The following is a 24,060-nucleotide window of genomic DNA, read 5'->3' as shown; positions in this document are numbered from 1 at the left end:
AGGAGTGAAGAAAAAGTAAATTGAGCTCTGGATGTACAGCGTTGACAGAGCAGTCAATTAGGAGCTAGCACTGACATCACAAAACTTGCATTCACGTGCGAAATATATTCTCGTGCGGTCACGGGAATGGTAGGTAAAGGTAATAAGCTGTCTCTGTCCGACACAAACCAACCCTCCCCCATCACTAACTTTGTTTTCTTACAGTGCCAAATGTCAATTGACAACCCCCCCCCCCCCAATTTTCATCACACAATTATTCAGTTATTCAACCGAATGGGTTTTGAGGGGAAAAGAAAGCGTTTCACTTTTTATGATAAAAATTTTCTCTTCCTCACAAACTTTTATTCTTGTGTCCCTTTCACTCTTACGTCCCTATAGAAGTTTCACTTCAAAAATTCTAGTGAGGAAAAAGCAATCCACACATTTGTGGCACCAGAAACGCGGGAAAGTCATTTTTACTCACTACTTAATTAACTGTACATGTAACTCAAACATTCCTCTGGGAAATTTCTACCAAATTGGAAACATGCAAGAACAGGTTGCATGTGTGGCTTTAATATATGTCATCAGAATTATGCTTGTTTTGTTTCATACTGATGCTACCATCTGTTAGGCACTTATTTTTAATGTACCTTACAGACCAAAAAAAGTTCAGATTCTGTTCTGCGGTTTCCAATTTTGCAGAGCAAATGTGTCCCAGTCTTCCATCTGACAGACCTTCAATATGCTGGTTACACTTCATGAAAACTCAGGCATCTGCAGTTTCCACTTCAAAATATAAAAGATAGATGGCACTACCAGGGTACATGAAACATGCATAACTCAACAGAAGTTAGTTAGTTAGCGCCACAATACACTAAGAACAGATGTTCTGGCATATACTAATTCATTAGAAATTTCCCAAAGAAATGTTTACGAGGTGCATGGACAATTGAGTAGTAGATTTTATTCCCTGATTGGTCGAAACGAAGGTTGCTGAAGCTGGCAGCTTCCCCTTTTTGCTTGCCATAAGATTTTTTTCTCACATGTATCACAGCTCCTTGCAGATTTTCACAGTTTCAAAGTTTAATCTAGCATTTCCTTTTTATTAAAAAGCCCAAACAAAGCTAATTGCATACATTGATCATACATATTATTTTGCCCATGGCCTGAGATAAATTGTTGAAAATTTCCCATATTCGTGGTAAAAGGCTGAAATCAGTTCCCATAAGAAATTTTCAAAAGAGTAAATTCTTAAACAGAATATAATTGGGAAAAATACATATTCATACTAATTTGTAATGCAATGCTTTCCTTAGAGTTAAATACTTGACTACATATTTCCACAATAGTTGGAAAAATTTACTCAAAAACAGAAAATTTTGCTGGACGAGGTTACGATCACTGGTTGTGGCAATATGCATCAGTTGTGAAGTGGATCAGAAGTTTCTGTTGTCACCATGATGTCAAAGATTTGCCTGAAGAATTGTTGATGCAGATCTCTCGCCACTGACACCATTTTTTTCCTTGTAGTGCATATATTCAAGGCTACTAAACAGTGAGATGGGAATCGCAAAGGGAAATGGGACCAAACCCACCTGGACAAAAAAAGAAACTAAGCATACTTACAGTATCTTTTATATCTACTATCTTTGGTTACATACTATTCAACAATAACAGTTTTCACAAATGCTTAAGTAAAAAGTTTAGATGTTTTAGATGTTTAATGTTCTAGACCGGGGCTTGACAAGCTTCAGGTCACCAAGGGAATTAGAAAATCAGTATTGGCACCTACAATTTTCTATACATGATTGTCAAAGTCTAAGGATGACACAAAATTTTCTAATTTCATTATAAAAAGTCTTTTAACATCGGAAGAAGTTTTGAAGTTCCAAAAAGTTTTACAAAAAATTATTAAGGACTGCTTTTCTAGGGCCAAAACCCCTAATTGACTCGTAAAGAATTTGGCTAATATTTGGTGCCTAAATATTTTTTCAATATGTCAAGCCCTGTTTTAGACTTTGTGCAAGGAATCTTTTATATATGTTTCTTTAAAAATTAATAAAACTATCTCAAATACAACAAAAAATTAATAGGGCATAGATGCGTATTCATGATTCCCATCCATTTCAATATTTTGTCTCATTCATTCAAGCATCTAAATCCATGTATTAAGTGGTGTTTTTGGAATTTTTATTCTCTCATTAATTTTACAAATGAAGGTTAACATAATCTAATGCTAGATTTTTGTTTTTCCTTGTTTCCAATACCGAGTCCAACAGTTAAATGAATCAAAAATCAACTTTAATGAAAAAATGGAAAAAAATTCCTCATATCATTAATAAAGAGCATTGTTATTTTAATAGAGAAAAAGGGTCCCATAGAATAGCTTAGACGTAAGATCACAGAAATAAAAAAAAAATGGAACTCTCTTGGCCATCTACATAGGTGAAGGTTTTTCTCTTGCTTCAGTCCAGGCCTTTGCAATCGTCCTCTTCATCTCATCATCTCCATCATCATACATCTGTTTCATCAAATTTATCAGGCTAGCACTTGGATCTTCATCCTTGTCATATTTGGGAGTCCTTTGAGGGAAAAATAAAACTTTTCAGAATAAAATAAAGCGTGAAAATGTATTGATTCTATTAGCAATCAACAACTCAAATCTTCTAAAAACATTTGTAGATCAGTTATGGCAGTACACCTGATATGAAAAGAAACAAATTAAAGCTCCACAGAGCAAATTCAGGCAACATGGTCATTAGAAACCAAGTTTGTATCTTTTTTTTTTTTGGCGTGATAAGAAATAATTTTCCATGCAGTGAAATGGCTCAAAAGTTATATACATGACTGATAGGAAAAATCACTTTTTCGTACACTGATGATTTCAAGCATAAAAACATGTATTGAATACATAGGTACAGGGTAAAAACTTATACAGCAGCTATATCATACTTACACAAAATGTTCTCAACTAGGTTTTTGCAAGCAGAATGACTTTTAAATAATAAGTGACAGTGTTTTTATAGAGAAAAATTTTAAAAAGAATCCAACTTCACAGCACACCTAAACTCTTTATGAAGCTTAATTAAATCATTAAATGAAAGAAAATTCCCTATTTCTATTAGATCAGTGATAATTTTTTTATGACAATGTCAAAAATAATTTACTGCTTTTAAACTATTATGGAAGTAATTAAATAGCGTGTCCATCTTAAAGATGGCTCATTTATTTTACTAAGGGTTGCATATATACAGAGATACAAAATATTACTTTTTATACTGTGCCCGTTTTTTAACTTCTAATTAGAAAGTTGTTTGCCCCTGTCTCTCGAGCCCAACAAAAAAAACTCAATGTTTCCAAGAGCAATATTCACTGAGATACTTGAATTCCAAAATCGATGAAAAATGAAAGAAAGACATAATATGAGGCAGCATATGATGCATAGAATGAGCCCATTCATTAGTTTATGCAGTTCTTTCCCTCATTCTCAGCAATTTTTTAAATTTAAATATCTCAGCAGTATTGCATTAAGTAATGTGGATTTTTTTTTCTTTGGCTTGGGGAGACAAGGCAACTTACTAATTAGAAGTTAGAGGACAGGGGCACCACATGAAAAAATAAAATTCTGCTTCTCAGCATATATATATACTGCCCTTAGTAAAATGAATGACACATCTCTAAGATGAGCACGTTATTGAAATACTTTTCTAATTGAAAGTATGTTTTTACAGCCAACAGTTCAAAGAGATATTTGAGATGAAACAGACTTAAGTCTTCGCCCTGTATATATCTATACAGGTATCCCTTGCTTTACACAATTAATTGGTTCCGCAAAATAATCACGTAAGACAAAATCGTGTAAAGTGAGTTGACTAAGATAGGAATGGGAGGATTCGCTAGATATATTTCAATGTTATGCACAATATGAGTACCGTTTTAAGTATCTCAGTGATTAGCTAGAGAATTTAATAATAACAGAAATCACCATTACATATATGATGTAATAAACTTTTTAAACACTTATCTGTTGTAAAAAATAGTGAAGCAGATGGTTTATATCAATGCACATATATAAGCAGTTGAAAAAACCTTGGAATGTCAAGAATCATCTTGCATCAGAGAATATCAGAGCATTCCATAGTTTTCCCTTCAGTGTTTATGCTATGCTTTATTCAAATTGTATATTTTATAAGAAAAAAAAACCATATATAATCCAAAACAATTCTGTAGAGAGTAGACAATTATTTTACATCATATTAAATATTTATTCTTTGTATAGCATAGTCACTTTAAACATTACATGCAATTAACATGTGTATTTCCAGTGGGAATTTCTATATTGAAAAGCAATATTTGATGTTTTTGACGAAGAATTTAAACCACGGATTAAACTGTCAAAAACTGTCATGTGTCAAAACCCTGCCAACCCTGATGACACAATAATTATACCCACAAGTTTTAACTTTATGAATAACCAGCAATAAATGTAAACACTGGACTTGAATATAGATCATCAAATTCGTAGCAAAAATAAAATCAAACTTACTTTCTTTCCTTTGTTTTCTTTTCAGATTCAGTAACACAATCCCACTGCTGGCTTTTTTCTTTCTTCAGGAAAAGAACGACCATATCAGTCTTCACCTGAAACCACAAAAGTTACATGGTTACAAAGACTATGAAAATATAATTTGTTATTTATTTTTTTAGTAACATCTTTAGACTTTATCCATGAAGTAAAAAAAATGCATGAGACATTAATGCATTAGTGATTATTTGAGATAGACATAAAGAAGAGTTGCTAAGATATTTATTTCAAAAATGAAGGAAAAAAATAAAAATAAAAAATAAAATGAAGGAAAAGTCTAACTATACCCGAGTAATATAAAATATGTAGGATAAGGCTGACTAAAAAAAAATATACTTGATACTGTACTGGGATTACCAGATTTATAAGAGGTAATGATCTCATAAAAACAGTCCTGTAATACAAATCATGTAACAAACATTAGGCAATTGAAATAAAAATAAAAACACTATACCCTGTGGTAAGATTCCTCTGGCTTTATTTCATGAAGCAGGTTCTTGATGACTAAAGAATGATTTTTGTTGTCCAATTCAGAAACTGAAAGGTCAACTCCCCTAGAATAAAATAGTAATAAAATTGTTTTAATTTAAGTCAATTCAAAAATTTATTTCAATAAATATCCAGTTGAAATTTTAAAGCCTTAACTTGCAATAAGAATTAAAAATGAATGCACCATATCAGAAAATTTCACCTTTATTACATTCAGACAATGACTTTTGATCAGAAGCAATACAGTGCAACCTCAGTAACTCCACTACCATGGTAAATAGACATTTATTATCTCCATAGTAAGCATAATACTAAATTAAATGGGGGAAAATCTGTCTCTGACTCGACAGATAATGACCACATCCTGTTCAAGTCAACTACAATAAATACTGGGTTATCACAACTCATTTTCAGAAATTACCCATTTGTGGATCAGTTCAAAAATTTTTACCACATTAGTTTTGTGCATTTTAAAAATTATGTTTCATTGCTTCTGCCATTTGTTTGTTGATTGATATGTGTCTAAGATTCTCCCGCCCCCCCCCCCCTTTGGATACAGTTACTTTCAGTTATTCCCCTGTTCGTTACCTCAACCAGTGGACTATGAAAGCCACAAGATGGATGTGAGTGATTTCTGAAATTTTTTTTCACAATTTGTACTGTTCATTCACAAATAACAGGTCTTCTCACAATGAAAAAATGGGTTTTCCATGTGATTGGGGATTATTGTCAAAAAACTTTTCATAGAACACTACAGATGAAAACATTTTATGAATTTGTAGATGATGGAATCTAAAATTGTTCAACAATATATAGGTGCATATACATACATAACCAAGATTTCTAAAAGCTATTAAAGGTGAAATTGAATAAAACCTTGAATAAATAAAAAAAATTGAATAAAAAGGTGCAAGTACACACCATGTGCCAGTCCTAGGTGTGGCGGGTTGTGTTCAAAGTGAACAATTATAGTTATTGGTGTGAGTTCGTACTCACCAATAACTATAACCGCACATATATTTACGCTATGAAGGCCAAGGAATGCTCTCAGAAACATTCTGTGTTAAGCCAATGTCAGTGTGTTCTCCCCTGATGAGAGCCCTAGACATTGGCTATAACTTTTTTCATTTTTGAATTCCTATTTAATTTTTCATTTCTTTTTGAATTTTCATATTTCTGCTATATCTTTCCAGTTCACATAATTTATTAATTTGCTTGCAGTATTTCATTTAAAATATAGAACTTTTACAATATATATATATACACAGTCAAACCTCGTTAATGAGTCACTCTTGGGAGAGCAAAAATATGACTTAGTAAGCGGAGTGACTCGTTAAGCAGAGTAAGCCATAGCTGTGCCAATTCCTGCCTGAGGACAATTGGCACTTACAAAAAAGTGACCCGGAAAGCGGAGTGACGTATTAACCGGGTGACGCACTAACGAGGTTTGACTGTGTGTGTGTGTGTGTGTGTATATATATATATATATATACACACATACACATGATAAAATGTTATACAATACAGGCTTATTTGTAGCTTAGCTCTGATTCCCTATATATAATGCTCGTTACCTTTTTATTTCTAAAAAGGGGTGCTGACACCAAATCCTCTTGCCTTTTTTAGAGGCAGTATCCGAGTTTAACTTTGTTGCAAGCATTTGTCTTTTAAAAGATGTTTTGAACTTGGTCGACAAACTATCTGTTGCTTTCCAAGCAGACAATCTCAGTTTTCCAAATGTTATTGGGAGGTTGAAATTTACGAAATTCTGAATAGAAAAATTTCATAACAATCCTAGAATATAATTGAAAGACTTGAAAAACAAAGAGTACTAGACAAATAAAAATTAAAAATGTTCAATTTTGAGCAAAATTCCATGAAAGCAAATAACAGTTTTAGACCATCTGGTTGAAAACTTGGGTAACAGGTTTGAAGAAAGTACAATGAAAATTTTTACTGACGTTGAACTTGGACGCAGTTTTGAGTCCAAAGATAAAAAAAAATGTACTCTATAACAGCTCAAAAACGAATTATAGTCCAAGTTCTGATGATGCAATGGACAGTTTAATTTGTCTCTATTGTAAAGGAAATTAGAATACCTTGTATAAAGATGAAAATATATTTCCTAAAGAAGCACCACTTAGGGGAGAATGGTTATTTGTAAAAGAACTATTGAATAAATAGTAAGGAATGAAAATGACAGAATTTTACAAATATATCAGTGAGTCCAGAGGTGGTGGTGATAACATGTCTTTTATGTATCCAGAATATAGAAAGTTGGGCGTAATTGTCTTAACTTCGCCTCTTTCAACAGCATCATGTGAACATGGTTTTATGACATAAAATCATATAAACTCAAAAAAGAGGGATCAACTTAAGGATGACCATCTGGAGACACCCCAATAAGATTATCATGCGAAGGCAAGGCCCTCCTTTCACTGTCACTGATGGAGTTCACTGTGATATGGATTTTGAACGGGCTGTTAAGATGTGGAACCATAAGAAAAATAGTTGAAAAAAATGCAATGAGTATATAAATATATACTGTATATACGTATGATTAAGTTTGTTCTTGTTATCTCATATTTTTTATATATTTGTATGAAATCAATATATAAGTGTTTTGATTAAATATTTTTCAAAGTTTGAAAGTTTGACGTATATTTTCATTTACTTATCATGAATCTCATATAAACTGAAGAGCCAAAAAAACTGGTACAGGCATACGTATGCAAATAAAGAGATATGGAACCAATCAGAGTACGGCGCTGCGGTCAGCAACGCCTATATAACACAACAAGTGTCTGGCATAGTTGTTAGATCGGTTACTGCTGCTACAATGGCAGGTTATCAAGATTTAAGTGAGTTTGAATGTGGTGTTATAGTCGGCGCATGAGAGATGGGACAAGAGATCTCCAAGGTAGCGATGATATTTGGATTTTCACGTACGACCATTTCACGAGTGTACCGTGAATATCGGGAATCCGGTAAAAAATTAAATCTACGACATCGCTGCGGCCGGAAAAAGATCATGCAAGAACGGGACTGACGAGAATCATTAAACATGACAGACGTGCAACCCTTCCGCAAATTGCTGCAGATTTCAATGCTGGGCCATCAACAAGTGTCAGCGTGCGAACCATTCAACAAAACATCATGGATATGGGCTTTCGGATCCAAAAGCCCACTCGTGTATCCTTGATGACTGCACGACACAAAGCTTTACGCCTCGCCTGGGCCAGACAACACCGACATTGGACTGTTGAGGACTGGAAACACGTTGCCTGGTCTGATGAGTCTCGGTTCCAATTGCTTCGAGCTGATGGACGTGTACGGGTATGGAGACAACCTCATGAATCCATGGACCCTACATGTCAACAGGGGACTGTTCAAGCTGGTGGAGGTTCTGTCATGGTATGGGGCGTATGCAGTTGGCGTGATATGGGACTCCTGATACGTCTAGATACGACTCTGACAGGTACGTAAGCATCCTGTCTGATCACCCGCACACATTCATGTCCATTGTGCATTCCGACGGACTTGGACAATTTCAGCAGGACAATGTGACACCCCACATGTCCAGAATTGCTACAAAGTGGCTCCAGGAACACTCTTCTTACTTTAGACACTTCCGCTGGCCACCAAAATCCCCAGACATGAACATTATTGAACATATCTGGGATGCCTTGCAATGTGCTGTTCAGAAGAGATCTCCACCCTCTCTTACTCCTACGCATTTATGAACAGCCCGGCAGGATTCATGGTGTCAATTACCTCCAGCACTACTTCAGACATTAGTCGAGTCCATGCCACGTCGTGTTGTGGCACTTCTGCGGGCTCGCGGGGGCCCTACACGATATTGGGCAGGTGTACCAGTTTTTTGGCTCTTCAGTGTATTATATCAGACTACGAATGTCGTAATGTTTCATATGGGTTTCACGGTGTCCTGATTTCAATTTAAAATTTGTTTTCACCACTAAAAAATTACCCCCTGATTTTTGAGAAATATCCCCCTCAAAATTTGAGACAGGAGTGAAATTACTTGTCATTAATTTTTTTTTTTTTTTTTGGATAATACTGGTTGCCACAGAGCAATTTACACTCGATCCGAGTTATTTCTCTCTACATAAAGTACTTATATGGTATAGAACTCTAGTATTAGACCTTTAATGTGGATCAACGCATTAAAATGTTTCAATGAGAATCAAGAGTAAAAAAATTTTAAAAACTTCACGGTAAATAAAGAAGAGTCAAGCACAAAATTATTTCATTATTCAGTATATTAGCCACTTATTCCATTTTATACACAAATAGCAAATGTTAAACAAAAGATATTATTTAGAAGCCCAGACCTCACTTTGCCCAGAGTCCAATGATGTTTTCACAGCAGGTGATGATCAATAGTCGATTTTCTGACTGGGCAAGTGTCACAAGTGGTGGAGTCCCTTGGGAAAGTGTCCTTGGCCCCAGACCTCTTTTTATTCATAAACTCAATCAGGGTATCAATGGGATTGTTAGCAGATGATGCAATGCTAATGTGGGTAGTCGGGAATCCAATTGACAGGGAGTTGCTCCTGATGAACTTGAATATAATTGCAGCATGGGCAAATGAATGAAGCATAGGTTTCAGCATTGACAAGTACATGGTCACTCACTCTGATCTGAACAACCCACATTTCACTTATGAGTTAAATGGTAATAATATTTCAGATGCTAAGAGGATCACCAATTTGAGAATTCTTAATGACACGCGACTTAGGTTTTTCTGAACACTGTGGAACAATGTTCTACGTTGGTCAAAAAAACAAATAGAATACTCAGTTTTATTCTTAAAAAGATATCTTCACGTTTTCCTAAAGTGATCCTTCCGCTTTTTGGCACAGGCTTTGTTTGCCCTGGACTGGGGTATGCTATAACGTTTTGAAGACCATACCTGCAAAGGAATATAAACTTGGATGAGGTGGGTGCAAAGAGCAATGCATGCTCTTGTTCTGGTACATAGGGTTTGAAACTTTACTTAATATATTCACATTGCAAGAATACAGGTGTCTGGGATATGATTGAAGTTTTTGAATTTTTCAATGGAATGAATAGAATGGACCACAACTTATTAATACACTGTCAAGGAAACACCAGTATCGATTAATAAGAGAGAAGCCCAGGTTGTGCTGTTGCAAGGAATTTTTCACCAACATGTTGTGAATAAATAGAATAGCTTGTGCCCGGGATTCCTGAATTCTACTTCACTTGAAACATTTGAAAATAAATATGATGTTTATAATGTGGGGGAGGGAGAGAGAGAGAGAGATGAATCGAGAAGTTATCCATACTTACATGTGACCATATATTTTGACGAGCATCACAATCATTAGTTTTATTTTGGTGTACATTCGTTTATTTTGGATTGCTCTATTTCAGTTATATTTGGCATCCATATACTTTTTTTTCTGGCATCTTTTTTTCAGCCACCTCAGACATTTTGCTTGATGTGGACTTTGTATTTGCATTACGTATAAGGATTATGTATTACAGATAAAACAAGAAGTAAAGCAAAAGGCATTTACTGTATATGGTTTTAAAAAACATTGTAATGAATAAAATTCATTCAATATTACCTATTATGGAATGAAGTGATGACACTATTTTGTGAAAGTGCTCCAACACCGTTCAAAGTAACATATAGTTTGACGTACTTATCAGACTGATCCCAAGCTGCATGAAAAAAAAATTTTGATAATTTGAAGGAAAAAAAATATTAAGAAAATATTATCAAAAGTCTGTAAATAATTCAAGAAAAAAGAATAGTGAGCTCTTGTTTAAGCCTGGTTGTTTCACAAAAAGATTGCTAAAACAAATTTGATCAACTACTATACACATTAAAACCCTTCTAACAGACACCCCCTCAGATGCGGTCAACCCCTCTTTTAAGTCAAATAATAATTTCCATGTATAATAAAAAGGATATTTAAAACATTGACCATGTTCAAATATAGTCGAATTCTGTATATATAGTGTGCCATGGGTGGTACATCAGGTGGCATTGTTCATTCCTGTACTATATACAGGGTGTTCTTAAACTGTTTAGAAAGAATTGGAGGGGTGATAAAACCCAAGACGAAGAATATTTACAAAGAACCGTTTTATTTTATAACAAGGGAAAAAGAAATGTTCCAGTTACCATAATTGACTATCTTCACAGACACAACATTAGACTGCCTCGTAACAGTGATTCCCGACTCAGATTTATTTTCTTCCTCTGCAGCCAGTTTCAGAAACTTCTGATATTCATTAAACAGCAACTGACGAATATTTTCCCTATCTGTCAACTGGGCCAGGCGAAAACATTCATTTGCATCAGCTTTGAACTAAAAAAAAAAAATTTGAATTAAGAAATAACATTTATAAATAATAAGAATGGCAACATAATGATCGATGAAATAGCCCATGCTAAAACCTAAAAAGTGCTTGTCAGAAATCTGCATATGTATAACACATATAAGACTATAAAAACCTGTGACTGGATAAATTGCTCAATTTTCGTTCTGCTTCCATACACTAATCAAAGAAAAATCGAATGATAGTGTGGACATAACAGCTCTAACTAAACGTCATTTCTTAGTTTAAAATCTTTAAACATGATACAAGCAATCTTCCCAGGACAAAAAAAAATTAGACAATTCTATTCCATTCGTAAAACATAAATAAAAAAGTCTTTAGGTTTAAATAATATACATCAAGTCTTTCTTGCTCAACATCTTCACATCCTATAGTGGTAGCTTCCACTACTAAGGCATAATGATGCGGTGGAAATGACTTGGAAAAATAAATTTACACCAAAACGGCACACTACTTTACCACACACTAACTCCGGTCATATTGCCGTACAGCAATTCACTACCAATTGAGTCAAAAATCTTTCTCTCTAGAGGAGTGGTTCCCAACCGGGGGTGCACGCATCCCTAGGGTTGTAGGAGAGCATTTTTAAGGGTGCAAGATGAAAAAAAAATTACATGTTGACTGATTATTCAGGAAAATTAAAATCATAAAAATTTAATTTTTCAATTCCTAAAACAATGTGAATCATACCAACAGTTTGATGCATCATCTTCTGACTTCTGCTCACAGAAATGTGTCATACAAATTTTGCGTTGTAAAAGTTTTTTTTATCGATTAGTGATCATACTTGTTTTCCATTTCAGTTAAGAAAAAATACCATTATTTACTTAAACTATTTCATAGTTTGTTTACATTGGTACCTTGTGTTAGGGCTGTACCTAAGAGTTTTGCCACCAGGGGCAAACATGATTCAGCTGCCCGAGGTGAACATTATTTTGCTGCCCCCACAACCTTAAAATTCAATAGTTTTGTAACAGTGTTCTTTGTTACCACCTAAAACTGCTGTCCGGAGCAACTGCCCCCCCCCCTCTCTAGGTCCGGCCCTGCCTCGTGCTATCAGCATGTTGTGCTTAGATTTGATATTGCCGTGAATACGTGTTTTTTTTCTGCAGGCTATTACTGTTTCCTATGGCTTCTGGTTTAACATATTTTTTTTACTGTTGGTTATTGTCTGAAGGTGATATCGTTTTCAGAAATAGTAATAGGCTTTTGTAAAAAAAACACCGCATTTGAAACTGAATCTAGTCCGTTAGCATTTTAGAGCTTATTTTTTTGTGCTTTTATACATTGTATCATATATACCATTTTCCCAGCATGCTACATTGTTTTTCTTGTTGGAACATCTCATTTCAGATTTGTTTTAACATGTTGTACATTTCATATCCATTTTCATCAATTTTTCACATATTAGCAGTCATTTTTTTTTTTTTTTTTTGTTTAGTTTTAAAAGCCATAGTATTTAGTAAGCCCTTTTTGGCAATGTGTTAGCAATTTTTCCTTTGGCATGAAAGACATCCAAAAACATGTGTGACACTGTTTTCACTATTGACATCTCATCATGCTTTCAGGCATCTTCCTCATCAAAGAAAAAAATTGCAACACATCACTAAAAAAAATTATACTATGTATAGCGCTCTTCCATTTTTTATAAGTTAGTGGTCACAAATGTTTTGACCATCACAGATAACACTAAACTTATAATATTGAATCCTGCAGAGCAGGTCTTTAAAACAATCAGGAGCATGAGAGAGAATCAAGTTGCCAGCCAAAGCAGTAACCAAACATTTCTTTCCCAAAAAACCAAGTTATACACGCAATTAATTTTTTACCAAACTAAAGACTTATTTAAACAAGTGGTTTCAATGTTAAGTTTCCAAGTACTTTAGGATTGGTGCCAACATACAGTGATGGAACCAAAGACCCTACCAACTAACCAGTGCCATTTCAACACATGGACCCAACTAGACGCCTCAAGTGCAGATGGGCCTCATTAAAATACATAGCTAAAATTTTCAAAAGTAAACATGTAAACTGGTAGGCAAAATATATATCCAGAGGGGTGGGGAACAAGTGCGGATCCAGGGAGGCGATTGCTCCTCCCAAGAGTGGAATATGGGGTAAATTTGTCAGTCCTGTAAAATACGAAATGATCCAATACACGAACACAATAAATGGCTTCTGTGACACATCTTCCTGGATCTTTTCCCTTTGCAGTTGAATATGTCTGCCTTCGTTGAATTCGAAGCTGAGGATATCTGCCTTGGCTTCATTCGCAGCTGAAGATGTCCTCCTTTGTTCAGGCATGAATCCAGCAGGGAGATGGGTACAAGCACTCCTCCCTAGAGCTGGACAATATACAGTGGAACTTTGATTAACGAGCTCAATTCTTTCCACCAACATGCTCGATATCCGAATAGCTCGTTATTCAAATCAAACTTTCCCATAGGAAATGGAAATTCGGATAATTCGTTCCACAATTTATTCATTCACATAAAAATTACTAATAAAAACGGCATTCAATCAATAATTAAACATGATAATATAATAATATATAATACAATAAAATATACATAATATAAATTACGCCATGAATAAACATACAATAACATAATGTGTTTACGAACATGATTGACTATTAACTTACTCTAAATGACGAGAGACAAAAAAGAACCTTATCTAATGACACTGCTTTTGCCTCCTTTTAGGATTTCTGGGAAATTGCTGTGTTCCTTGGACATATTCATTGCTCGCACACTGCTACAGCGTTATTTGGGTGGTTCTTTTCTAGTTTTGCACAGATTCCCACATTCTACACTTCTCTAATCTCATTTTATGTGAGAGGGGCATCTTACTTCTCTATACCTCAGATGAGATATCGTTCATAAACTCTTGTTGGTACGTGCATAAGAGATCCATCACCTCCTCTATCGTCAACTTCTAGACATTTTCCACCACTAGTTCTTGTGTGTGTGAATGCTATCCTCACACACCTACAGCCCATGGTCTTCCCCAAGCACACAATCTCTTTGACAAGTAGTGGCTCCTGTTCACGAGCTAGCCCCCTCAAAGTCGCGTCCAGTAATGCTATCAGCCCAGTTTTCTCTAAGAATTTTTTTTAAAAAAAACTTTACGCGTACAGACGCATGGCTGCAATGCTACATCTAGTTTCGTATCACAAATATTCACCCTCGCACACGTATTAATTTTCAGAGTAAGGCACGCTTACCGAAGACTGTAGGGGGAATATTATCCATAATTCTATAACACCTGTGTCAGCGAAAGCAAAAACAATCAAATCATGATAACATGAAGATAAATAAAGTGAAAATTTTTTGCTCGTAATGCGAATAATTGCTTGTTAACCGAGTTAAAATTTGTTCAAAATTGAGAAAGTTGCTCATTATGCGAATTGCTCATTAACCAAAGTTCGTATATGAAAATCTGTCCCGTAAAATATGGGATGTTTCAAGGATCTTACACAATTCGCCCCTCCATACATGTCATCCTTGATCCACACCTGGATAGGGAGTTCAGGAAAACGTAAAACTTATTTGCTCGGGGATGGGGGGGGGGGGGGGGCCTTGATGTACCTAAGACGGCCCTGCCCCCCAACTGTCTGATAATCAAAGGAATAATTTCGAAACACACACGTTTTAAGAACCCCCTCGAAAGCCCGGGGGGATGGGAGAATAGTCTGTGGATTGCTTTTTCTACTCCAGTCTACTCCGACTGTTGATTAAACGTTAATTGCCCCCACGTTCAAATTACTAAAATATAAAGGCACATATTACTAGCGGCAACTTCGAACAAAGGATTTATTAAAGAAGAAAGTGAATTTAGTGAAATAAATTAACTCACAGACGCTACGTTAGACATCTTGATCAAGAAATGCTAGAAGGAATACAGATGTTAGACGAAAGCACAGCAAGGGAAAACAACTGTAACAAACAACTGCACAGGACGTTATTAGCGGCTATAACAGTCTTTCCCAGAAAACCGAAATTTCTAGATGTTTCCAGAGCAAGGCCGATGCTACGACTTTGTCGTTATCTTCTGGTAAAAATCCTAAAAGATTTTGAAATATCTATTTTTTTTTTAAATTTCACTCTTTATTTCATATTTAAACATCATTTTTTAAAAAATAAAACCTTTTTATATGTGAAGTTACGCATTTTTATCCTTAATTATTGAGATTTTCGGTTTTCAACGCTAACTCAGCATTTGTTAGAGGCGGAAAGGCCAAGCTTGCTTATGCTGACAAAATTGCAAAAGTAAATGATTGTATGACCTCTTTGCACTTCCCCCTACTTCAAACGGAGATTGTTTTTGTGGATCATATTTTCGTTAAACGCCCTCAATCACAACAAACTTGAAGCGTTTATATTAGTATCATCGCTGCGATGGCCAGTCAAACGCAAGGTATTCAACAGCTTCTAGCCGCGGAGAAGCGGGCTGATGAGAAAGTTAAACAAGCTAGAACACGTAAGAATTTGTTTTTTTCCACAGTTAAATGGTTTTTGAGAGTTGTAGTGATGAAAAGCAAGGTCGTCCAGTGGCGTATTTACAGGGGGGGGGGGAAATGTCTTAACGTGGCTATAGCCCAGGGTGGCAAGTTGGAGGAATGAGTGGCCATGAAATTCAGTAGAAGGGGGGGGGGCGGCAAATTTCTATAGCCCACCATAAATCAACCTCTGCCCAAAAGATAAGGGCGTGCAAGCACGTAAGTGAGCGAGCATGCGAATGTTCAAATGAATGACCTACAAATCGAGGGACGTAGTCAGTGAGTGACCTAGAGATTGAGTGGCCAAGTCAGTAGGTGCAAAAAAAACAATATTCAGGCATGTGAATGACTGAAAGAGCATGGAGTGATTTGAGAGTGAGGGACGTAAGCTCACAAAAGAGTGACCTAGAGCGTGTGCAAGCATCTGAGTTGCCAAAAGAATGGCCTAAAGCATGTGCAAGCATGTAAATGAGCAAAAAGAGTGGCCTATGAAGTGAGGGACTATGTGAGTGAGTAACCGAAACAATGTGCAAGCGTCTTAATGACTGTGCGATCTAAAGAGTGTGTGCGCATGAGAGTGACCTAAAAGCGTATGTAAGCCAGGGGTGGCTTGTGAAGACGCTTGCTTCCCTGAAAATTTCAACTAATTAATTTAATTCTTTAAATATATTTGATACTAACTTATTTACCATTGAGTTTCTTTATTTTTCAAATAAATTTAATAAATTAGGAAATAAATTCATTCTTAAACAATAATTGATTAGAAGCAAAACAAAATAGAACCTCATCTAGATTGAATAACTTATATCAAGTGCCAACAACAAAACGTTATTGCAAAAGAGTTTGACACACTGCTGTAAAAATAATGAATCTACACCGTGCAATTAATCATACAAATAACATAAGATCCAATAACAATATATTCATGTATTCTACGAATATCGGTCTAGAATTTATATTACAACAATGCTTAGCAACAACAGCAATCCATCTGTATGTAAAATTTCTTAGTTTCAGAAATACAAAAATAAAATATATATATACTTTATATTAGACAATTATCAACCTACACAAACCATAATAGGCTGTTGCTAAAAAAATATCAAAAGGCAGTCCTTATAGACCTGCTGGAAGGACATTCGTGTTCCTTGAGGTCAAAAGTATGTTATATATGTTTGTATATTGTGTAGATGTTAAAATTTGTTGATGTTGATAAAAATTTTCATGGGAAGGTCTGTTTACACAGGTTAAGTAATGTGTAGCCAAACCCCTCTTTAATAGTTGTTCCTCAGATGCTGTCAGTTCCCCCCCCCCCAAAGCAGAATATGTCAAAATCTGTGACGTATGTCGCAGAGCAATCAATGCTACAATCAAGAATAGAAGAATTTTAAGAAAACTGTACTGAAGAAACACTATTATACAGAAATCGTTACTGCAGAACATTTCCAGTCAGCCGAGGGCTTGTTGGAAAACCTTCTGCTTTGAGAGGTGGCCGCCCGTTTCACTGTCAAATAAAAATTTCCCATCAAAAAACCTATTTAATGTATTCAAAACCCCTGCTTAATGGTCACCCTCAGGTACAGGCACCATTTTCATTATTCATTCCATTTTGACTGAAACCCCTGTACGACACCAATAGTTGAAATTTTGGTTCAAATTATGCTCACTAGATTGCAGTAGAAGTTCTAATACTTGATCTACTTTTTGGATACTTTTGAATGAAATTTCGGTTTGAAGTTAATGTTTGGCAACTCTGATGTCAGATTGTTACTTAAAATCATTGTGTTGCTGGTTCTGCTTGTATAGTTTAAACATAATTCCGTGGCACTTGATATTGCCAGCTCTAGTAATTGTTGCTGTTCACTCTGCCACTGGGAGAAAAAATTGTCATCCAATACAGGGATTTATGGCTGTGCCAGATTACTGTGATATGTGTTGTGTCTTTTGGTCGTCTATATTCGAAGAAAACCTTCCTAAAAAGATGCAGGATTACTGGACTGCGCACACAGCCAGATTATTAAGTATTCTGTATTTTTTTCAACCCTAGAACACTAACTCTACGTCTCGGAAACGTAGATGTATAGGCAGTTAACATTCAGTTTTTATCAATTTTTAGTTTAGTTAATATTCTAATGTTAAAGCTGAAAATATGTTTACCGTTTTTTTTTTCTTCAAAAATTTTAACTTTTCTTTGTGGAAGACTGGAGAAATCTTTCCAATTTTCACTTAATTTCATTTATTGAATCTTATCATAGTGAGGATTGCTATCAATATACGTGGAAGGCAAGAGAAAAGATGCATTAAACTCTTTATTTGATTGCTCTGCTGTTCCAGTGTTTAATGTTATTTTCCCTCCAATAGGTAAGGCAATGCGTTTGAAGAAGGCAAAAGAAGATGCCCAGATGGAAATCCATAAATTCAAAGAAGAAAGAGAGGGACAGTTCAGAGCTTATGAAACTAGGGTGAGCTTAAATTTAGTTGTGTTCAAAATTTCAAATAACAGTGCTGGTCGGTTATCAAATGACCATTGAACATGGTTTTTTTTTCAAATTTGTGTGGTTTTACACCAGCAGTTCTTTCTTCCTTTACTTCTTACTTCCTCTCACCTAGAGCCATATGTCCCCCCTTGTGCTCCTAGTGTATTCTAAGGGACCCCACGGGTGAAAATCAGGTTAAAGGGTAGCCACAGAAGTAGTTAAGGAGGTCTCAGAAAGCTGGGGGAGACATCTGCTGTGAAAAAATAAGTTTTCAAAAGAAGTGTCTAGCGGGAAAAGAATACTTTCAGAATCCAACAGAACTGCCCGTAGAACCTGGACTATCTAAACCAGAGATGTGCAATTTCTTAACCGCCAAGAGGTTCTATCCAGCCTGTGAAAGGTCCAGTAGAAAAGTATTAATAAACACGGTAAATACTTAAGCTTATTATATTTCAAGGAAACATTTTATTTTCTGGATATTATGCTGACGTGAACTCGGAAAGAAAAGTCATCTTGTCTCCGCCAGGACTCTCTCTCGAACCCAGGCCCTGTTGCAGTCCCGGCGAAGACAAGGTGACTTTTCTTTCAGAGTTCTCCTCGGCATAATATCCAGAAAATAAAATGTTTCCTTGATATCTTGGGCTGAGAAAAAGCCATCTATCTCTTATCATATTTCCTTTAATAAATTTCAAATGCAAGTAGAGTTGTCCCATTACAGCCAAGAAATTTTTCAAAAGGCATGTAAAGTTAGCAAATACAGCCTAAAAAATTGTCAAAAACAAGTGTTGCCACCAATTGCATCTATAAAAATTGTCAAAGGCAAGTGAAATTGTCAATTACAGTCAATAAATTTTTAAAAACATGTAAAATTGTCAAACCCAAATGAAGTTGCCAATTACAACAAGAAATTGTCAAAGGCATGTAAAGTTGCTAATCACAGCCAAAAAAGTATTGTCAAAAGCAAGTAAAGTTGTCAACTACAGTAAAAAAAAATTCAAATGTCACCTGCAGAATTACCACGTATCTGGCTCATGGACTGAAAAGGTTGTGTAACCCCCTGACTATATACATAGACCCATCTGGGCAGGACCCAGGGTCATGATGTCCATAATAGACTTCCATGATGAGATCTGGTGCTGTAGGATTTTCGCAAGTGAATAGGAAAATTTACTAACTGTTACTTCTTGCTAAGTGTGCCCCATCCCCAGAACACCTTTGCCCAGAGACTTTTGATGTTGAGGTGATCCTGCATAGACCCCCTCCCCATAAGGAGGTGGCTCACTGAACTGTAACTCAGGGTAGGAACGGGTCCAGGTCAACAGGGGTGATTTATTGTGTAGGATAATTGAATCATCCGGTATTTCACAGGGCAAATTTTTCTCATTTAATGCTACTCTTGGGGAGGATGATCCTGCCCTCTTTATCCTGTCCTTTTTCTTACCCAGGGATCTAGATCCACCTTATTCAAAAAAATTTTATTCATTATGACTAGTTTCAACTAAATTCAATTCAATAAGTAAAAAAAATCTTGCTCCTGGATGAGAGGGGGGGCTGGATAACGCAGAGGTAACTATAAATCGCAAAAAAATTGAGAAATTCAAAAGGGAAAAAAATCGCCCATGGCGGGTATAATCAGCATGCACTTATTATTAAGATATATTAGATCATTTGACCCCCATCATTAATGCAGGGGTATTGTCCCTCTACGACCCGCATCTTACAATTTGCTCTCGAGTTCTCTGAATATTTATTATGCAAGCTCTTTAGCTCTCATTTGATTAATCAGCACTTGAATAATAGCTGAAAGTAACCAGGCTGTTTGGACATGTTCTCTTTCTTTTATTCCCCCCAGTGTTTCATCTGCTCTTGTATGGCAATGAGTAATTCTCAAAAAGTTTATAAAGAGACGTATAAAAGAGTATAATTTCACCTCTGAAAATTATTGCCGTAGCAGTGAGTGAAACATTTGGTATAAAGAAGGAAAATCACGACCAAACAGCATGGTAAGTTCCAGCCATTGTTCAGGAAACTTTTTCTTCGATACACTTGCATTTTTTTTTATCTTGAAGTAATTATTATTATTTTACTAGTACATGGGCTCAAAAGAAGACGATACCGCAAAAATCGAAAGGGATACTCATCAGAAGATAGAGGAAATGAATTACAACGTCTCGAAGAACAAGGATAAGATCATTCAGTATCTTATATCGCAGGTCTTTAACGTAAAGCCCCAACTTCACCAGAATTTCAGAGAAAGTACAAATTAGATTCTCGTCTTGCAAATGTTTCTGCAAATGAACTTGAGTGTGTTTATATATATATTGATTTCTCTCATTGGTAATATTTCAGAGAATTATAGGATGAGGTTATTTAATCATATATAGTGTCTGGATGTTGTGATAAACATATAAACAAACATTCCCTTTTATTGTTATTCTGTTTTTTGATTAATATATGTACGGTGTATGTGGATATAATGTATTAATCATTTCAGTTCGTGGTTGGCACTTGGTTATTTATAATTTCTCTCAATAATATTTGCAACAAAAATGAGGTTTTTGTGGCTCTTGTTTTAACATCGCATATGTGTAGTAGATATTTCTCTGCTCTTATCGCTTGATTGATAACACTTCATTATCCATTTAGCATACTGAAAGCAAACAATTACTAATCATCGTAGATAACTTCTCATTTTTCGTGTTATAACTCTGGTTTAAATTCAAATACAAAGGGAAATACTCACGAATACCTATAAATACTATGGTGTTTTTTTTTCATATTTCAACTGGTTAATGATGGCAGTAGGGAACATATATTTTAAAAATGGTGAAATTCTTTATATCTGATACATTATGTGCTGAGAGATAGTTGTGAATGTTTCATCTCAGGTCAAAAAGATAGTTTGAAGGAACTTGTGTAACAATTCGGGTTAATTTTTTGTTTATTTAAAAGACTGTTTTTACTCAGATCTATGTCTTTTTTTTTTTCTTCTCAACATCATAGAGTACACATGCATAGGTGTCAATGTTTCAGATTCGTCCACGAGCCTTCCAATTTTTTTAGCCTTATTAAAATCTTCCAGTCAAAAACCAGATTCTTCTGATTTCCCTTTATATCGAAATTTGTTAAAACCCTAAATTGCGGTTTTCTTGATTAAAAAATCCTAAAGAAAATACTGTTTCAGCCCTTGCAATTCCAAACGGAATTCAGGGTGCATAAGGGAGGGCAGGGGGTGTCTGGTGTCCTGGGCGCTGGTCCAGGAAATTCACAGAGTTCACGCTTTCCTTTAAAAATTACAGGAAGGGAATGGGGCTCGTATTAAAATGATTAATTACCTTGGCAACTGAGTAAATTACTGTTTTTAGTTCCTGCCCTGCATGTTTTCTCAAAAAAATATAGAAAATTATGATTTTAAGTATGTGGGAAATCAGCAGTTGTCGCCAAATATGATGCTGAAAGTTAATAAAGTTTCTAATTATTGCCAAAATGACGAATGGCAGGGAATTAAGCACTACTGCAAATCACTAGGGATTGAAATGAATTATACAAAAAAATATTAATCATGTATGATAGTGTAGCAAGGTGCAATATTCATATTTAGTCATAATTTTCTTTTATAAGTTGGCAAAACAATTTTAATCTTTTATTTTGGAGTAGAATAAAAAAAATTTCAAGGGGGTTCATTGAAAATATGAAAAAAATGGTGCAATTTTATTTTTAGGAAATCATTACAGAGCAAAAAATATGGGAACATCCTGGGAAAATTTTGCCATGTGGTAACCCTGTGCGGTCCTAAAAAATCCCAAGTTTTCTCTTTTATTTGTATTACATGTTTTTTCGTTACAAAACATTTCGTCACATTGATGAACTACAGATTTTTCGAGTCTGGAAATTGACACCTATGTACATGTGTGAATTTGTGACACTATTAAGAAGCGACAAGCATTTTCACAAGGTGTATATAAGGTGTGCTGCCTATGCATGTACATAACTTTGAAGAGCTCTTGTTTCATATTTCTTGTGCATTCTTTCGAGATACACGTTTTTATTTTAAATGAATTCGCAATCATATTTGTAGGTCTTGGGTAGTATATGATCCATGTTACTCTCGCAAGAAATATTGTATCGTTTCTTATATGCAGGGCTTGATAAATCGAAAAAATATTTAGGACTCGGTTAAATTTCTCAGCCAAGCATGGTTTAAAAGCAAAATGGTTCTGAATAAGGTTTCGACTTTTCTTTTCCAAGTTTAAAGATGTATTTTAATGAGAAATAAAAAAAAATTGTCTCATTAGACTCCAATTTAGTAATCACATGTAAAAAAATTTATATAGACATCTATACCAATATTTTAGTTGCCATGCCGACCTGGAGCTTGTCTTGCCCTGCTTATATGAATGCGCATTGTACTGTTAATCGAACATTCGAAGAATCTAAGTTTTATATGTTCTGTCATAAAATGCAACTATACTGGATTTATTCTGGCCTAATTTCAAAGATATCAAACCAAAGAAATTTTGCATATCATTTTTTTTATTGTTTTATTATTTGTTGTTCATTATGTAAATATATAATTTCTTTTCCTTTTTCGATTTAACGACAGCTGAAGAAAAAGATGTACAGTTGTACCTCGAGTTAACAGTTCCTAGAAAAGTTACTCTTATCATGAAAAACTTTTTTTTCTCTATAAGCTAATTTTTTTATTTTTATCAATATGAAATTTTTCAGTTTGTTCCCACTAATCCCTGTATAAAAATCAGTTTGGCATGATGCAAGATACTCTACATAGAATATTCTTGTTTGCGCAGCAAATACAGTATATTTCAACAAACACAACAGCTGAAAATAAGTCTGGTTCTCAACTAAATCTTGGGCCACACTCATGTCTAGCCTGGTCCAATAGTCATTTGCAATAAAGCACTAGCGGCATAGGCTGACTACACACTGTCCCAATGTTTCCTTGATAGATATTTGCTTCCAGAACACACTGTGTTGACTTTTGGCAATTTATGTGTGGCTAGATATATCGAGAAAGGAAGGTGGCTCCTTTGACTTTTGGGGGGGGGGGGTCGAGTGAAGGTTCTGGTCGTTCTCTTCGACCAGTCTTCCAATACTTTCCAGCATGGAACATTTGACAATCAGTGCTGATGGTAGAGCAACCTCACTACTCGACTACTTGCCCATGACCGACTTTGGAGCATATTTGGTCAGGCTGGACACAAGTATGGCCTCAACTTTATAGGCGTCTAAGCTTTCATGCTTCAAATAAGATGTTTATACTTTCTAAGCTTCTTTGTCAAACATTTTTTGCTCAGAACTTGGATTATGCTCAGATAGGCTTATTGCTTTTTTTTCACCCAAATTTTGTGACCTCTCACATTCTGATTTTATATTTCTGACCAACAATTATTAAAATCTACCACCCCTGTTGTAACCTCATTGAGCCTTCTTCCCTCCGGTAAATACAAGGTGTCTCTGCACCAGGTTTACAAACTTCTAGGAGGGGTAGAATATGCCTAGACGACTCGGATTCACATTACAATGTATGGTTGGAAATGCTTTCCTGATGTGGTAGGGTACACACACAAAAAACAGAAGTGAAAGGATACCACATAAGTGAACACATATTT

General features: G+C 35.3%; 2 protein-coding genes across 2 annotated transcripts; one reads left to right on the top strand and one right to left on the bottom strand.

The window, feature by feature from the left end:
* Positions 1 to 2,261: 2,261 nt before the first annotated feature.
* LOC149086979 (calcyclin-binding protein) lies at positions 2,262 to 15,517 on the bottom strand. The gene is made up of 6 exons (XM_089231190.1): positions 15,311 to 15,517; positions 11,235 to 11,421; positions 10,672 to 10,768; positions 5,022 to 5,121; positions 4,529 to 4,623; positions 2,262 to 2,564 (listed from the first exon to the last, which is right to left on the bottom strand). The coding sequence occupies exons 1-6, from the start codon at positions 15,326 to 15,328 to the stop codon at positions 2,420 to 2,422; spliced, it is 642 nt and encodes a 213-aa protein (XP_089087316.1). The 5' UTR covers positions 15,329 to 15,517; the 3' UTR covers positions 2,262 to 2,419.
* A 206-nt stretch (positions 15,518 to 15,723) lies between these two features.
* Vha13 (V-type proton ATPase subunit Vha13) lies at positions 15,724 to 21,267 on the top strand. Its single transcript, XM_089231192.1, has 3 exons — positions 15,724 to 15,934; positions 18,315 to 18,415; positions 20,521 to 21,267. Exons 1-3 carry the CDS (start codon positions 15,853 to 15,855, stop codon positions 20,695 to 20,697), a joined length of 360 nt encoding a protein of 119 aa, XP_089087318.1. The 5' UTR covers positions 15,724 to 15,852; the 3' UTR covers positions 20,698 to 21,267.
* Positions 21,268 to 24,060: the final 2,793 nt, after the last annotated feature.

The sequence above is a fragment of the Pholcus phalangioides genome, unplaced genomic scaffold (assembly GCF_987345545.1).
Source record: "Pholcus phalangioides strain wild (caught in Gottingen) unplaced genomic scaffold, Ppha-v1.0 ptg000004l_1, whole genome shotgun sequence".
NCBI classification, from domain to species: domain Eukaryota; kingdom Metazoa; phylum Arthropoda; class Arachnida; order Araneae; family Pholcidae; genus Pholcus; species Pholcus phalangioides.
This window is presented reverse-complemented; position numbering and strand designations above follow the sequence as displayed.

Coding starts and splice junctions, on each gene's coding strand:
- LOC149086979 (XM_089231190.1), bottom strand. Junction 10,769..11,234: donor TGTGAAGATAGTCAATTATG/GTAACTGGAACA, acceptor TTTTTCATGCAG/CTTGGGATCAGTCTGATAAG. Junction 2,565..4,528: donor AAGAAAACAAAGGAAAGAAA/GTAAGTTTGATT, acceptor TTTCCCTCAAAG/GACTCCCAAATATGACAAGG.
- Vha13 (XM_089231192.1), top strand. CDS start 15,853: ATGGCCAGTCAAACGCAAGGTATTCAACAGCTTCTAGCCGCGGAGAAG. Junction 15,935..18,314: donor AGTTAAACAAGCTAGAACAC/GTAAGAATTTGT, acceptor TCCCTCCAATAG/GTAAGGCAATGCGTTTGAAG. Junction 18,416..20,520: donor TCAGAGCTTATGAAACTAGG/GTGAGCTTAAAT, acceptor TTATTTTACTAG/TACATGGGCTCAAAAGAAGA.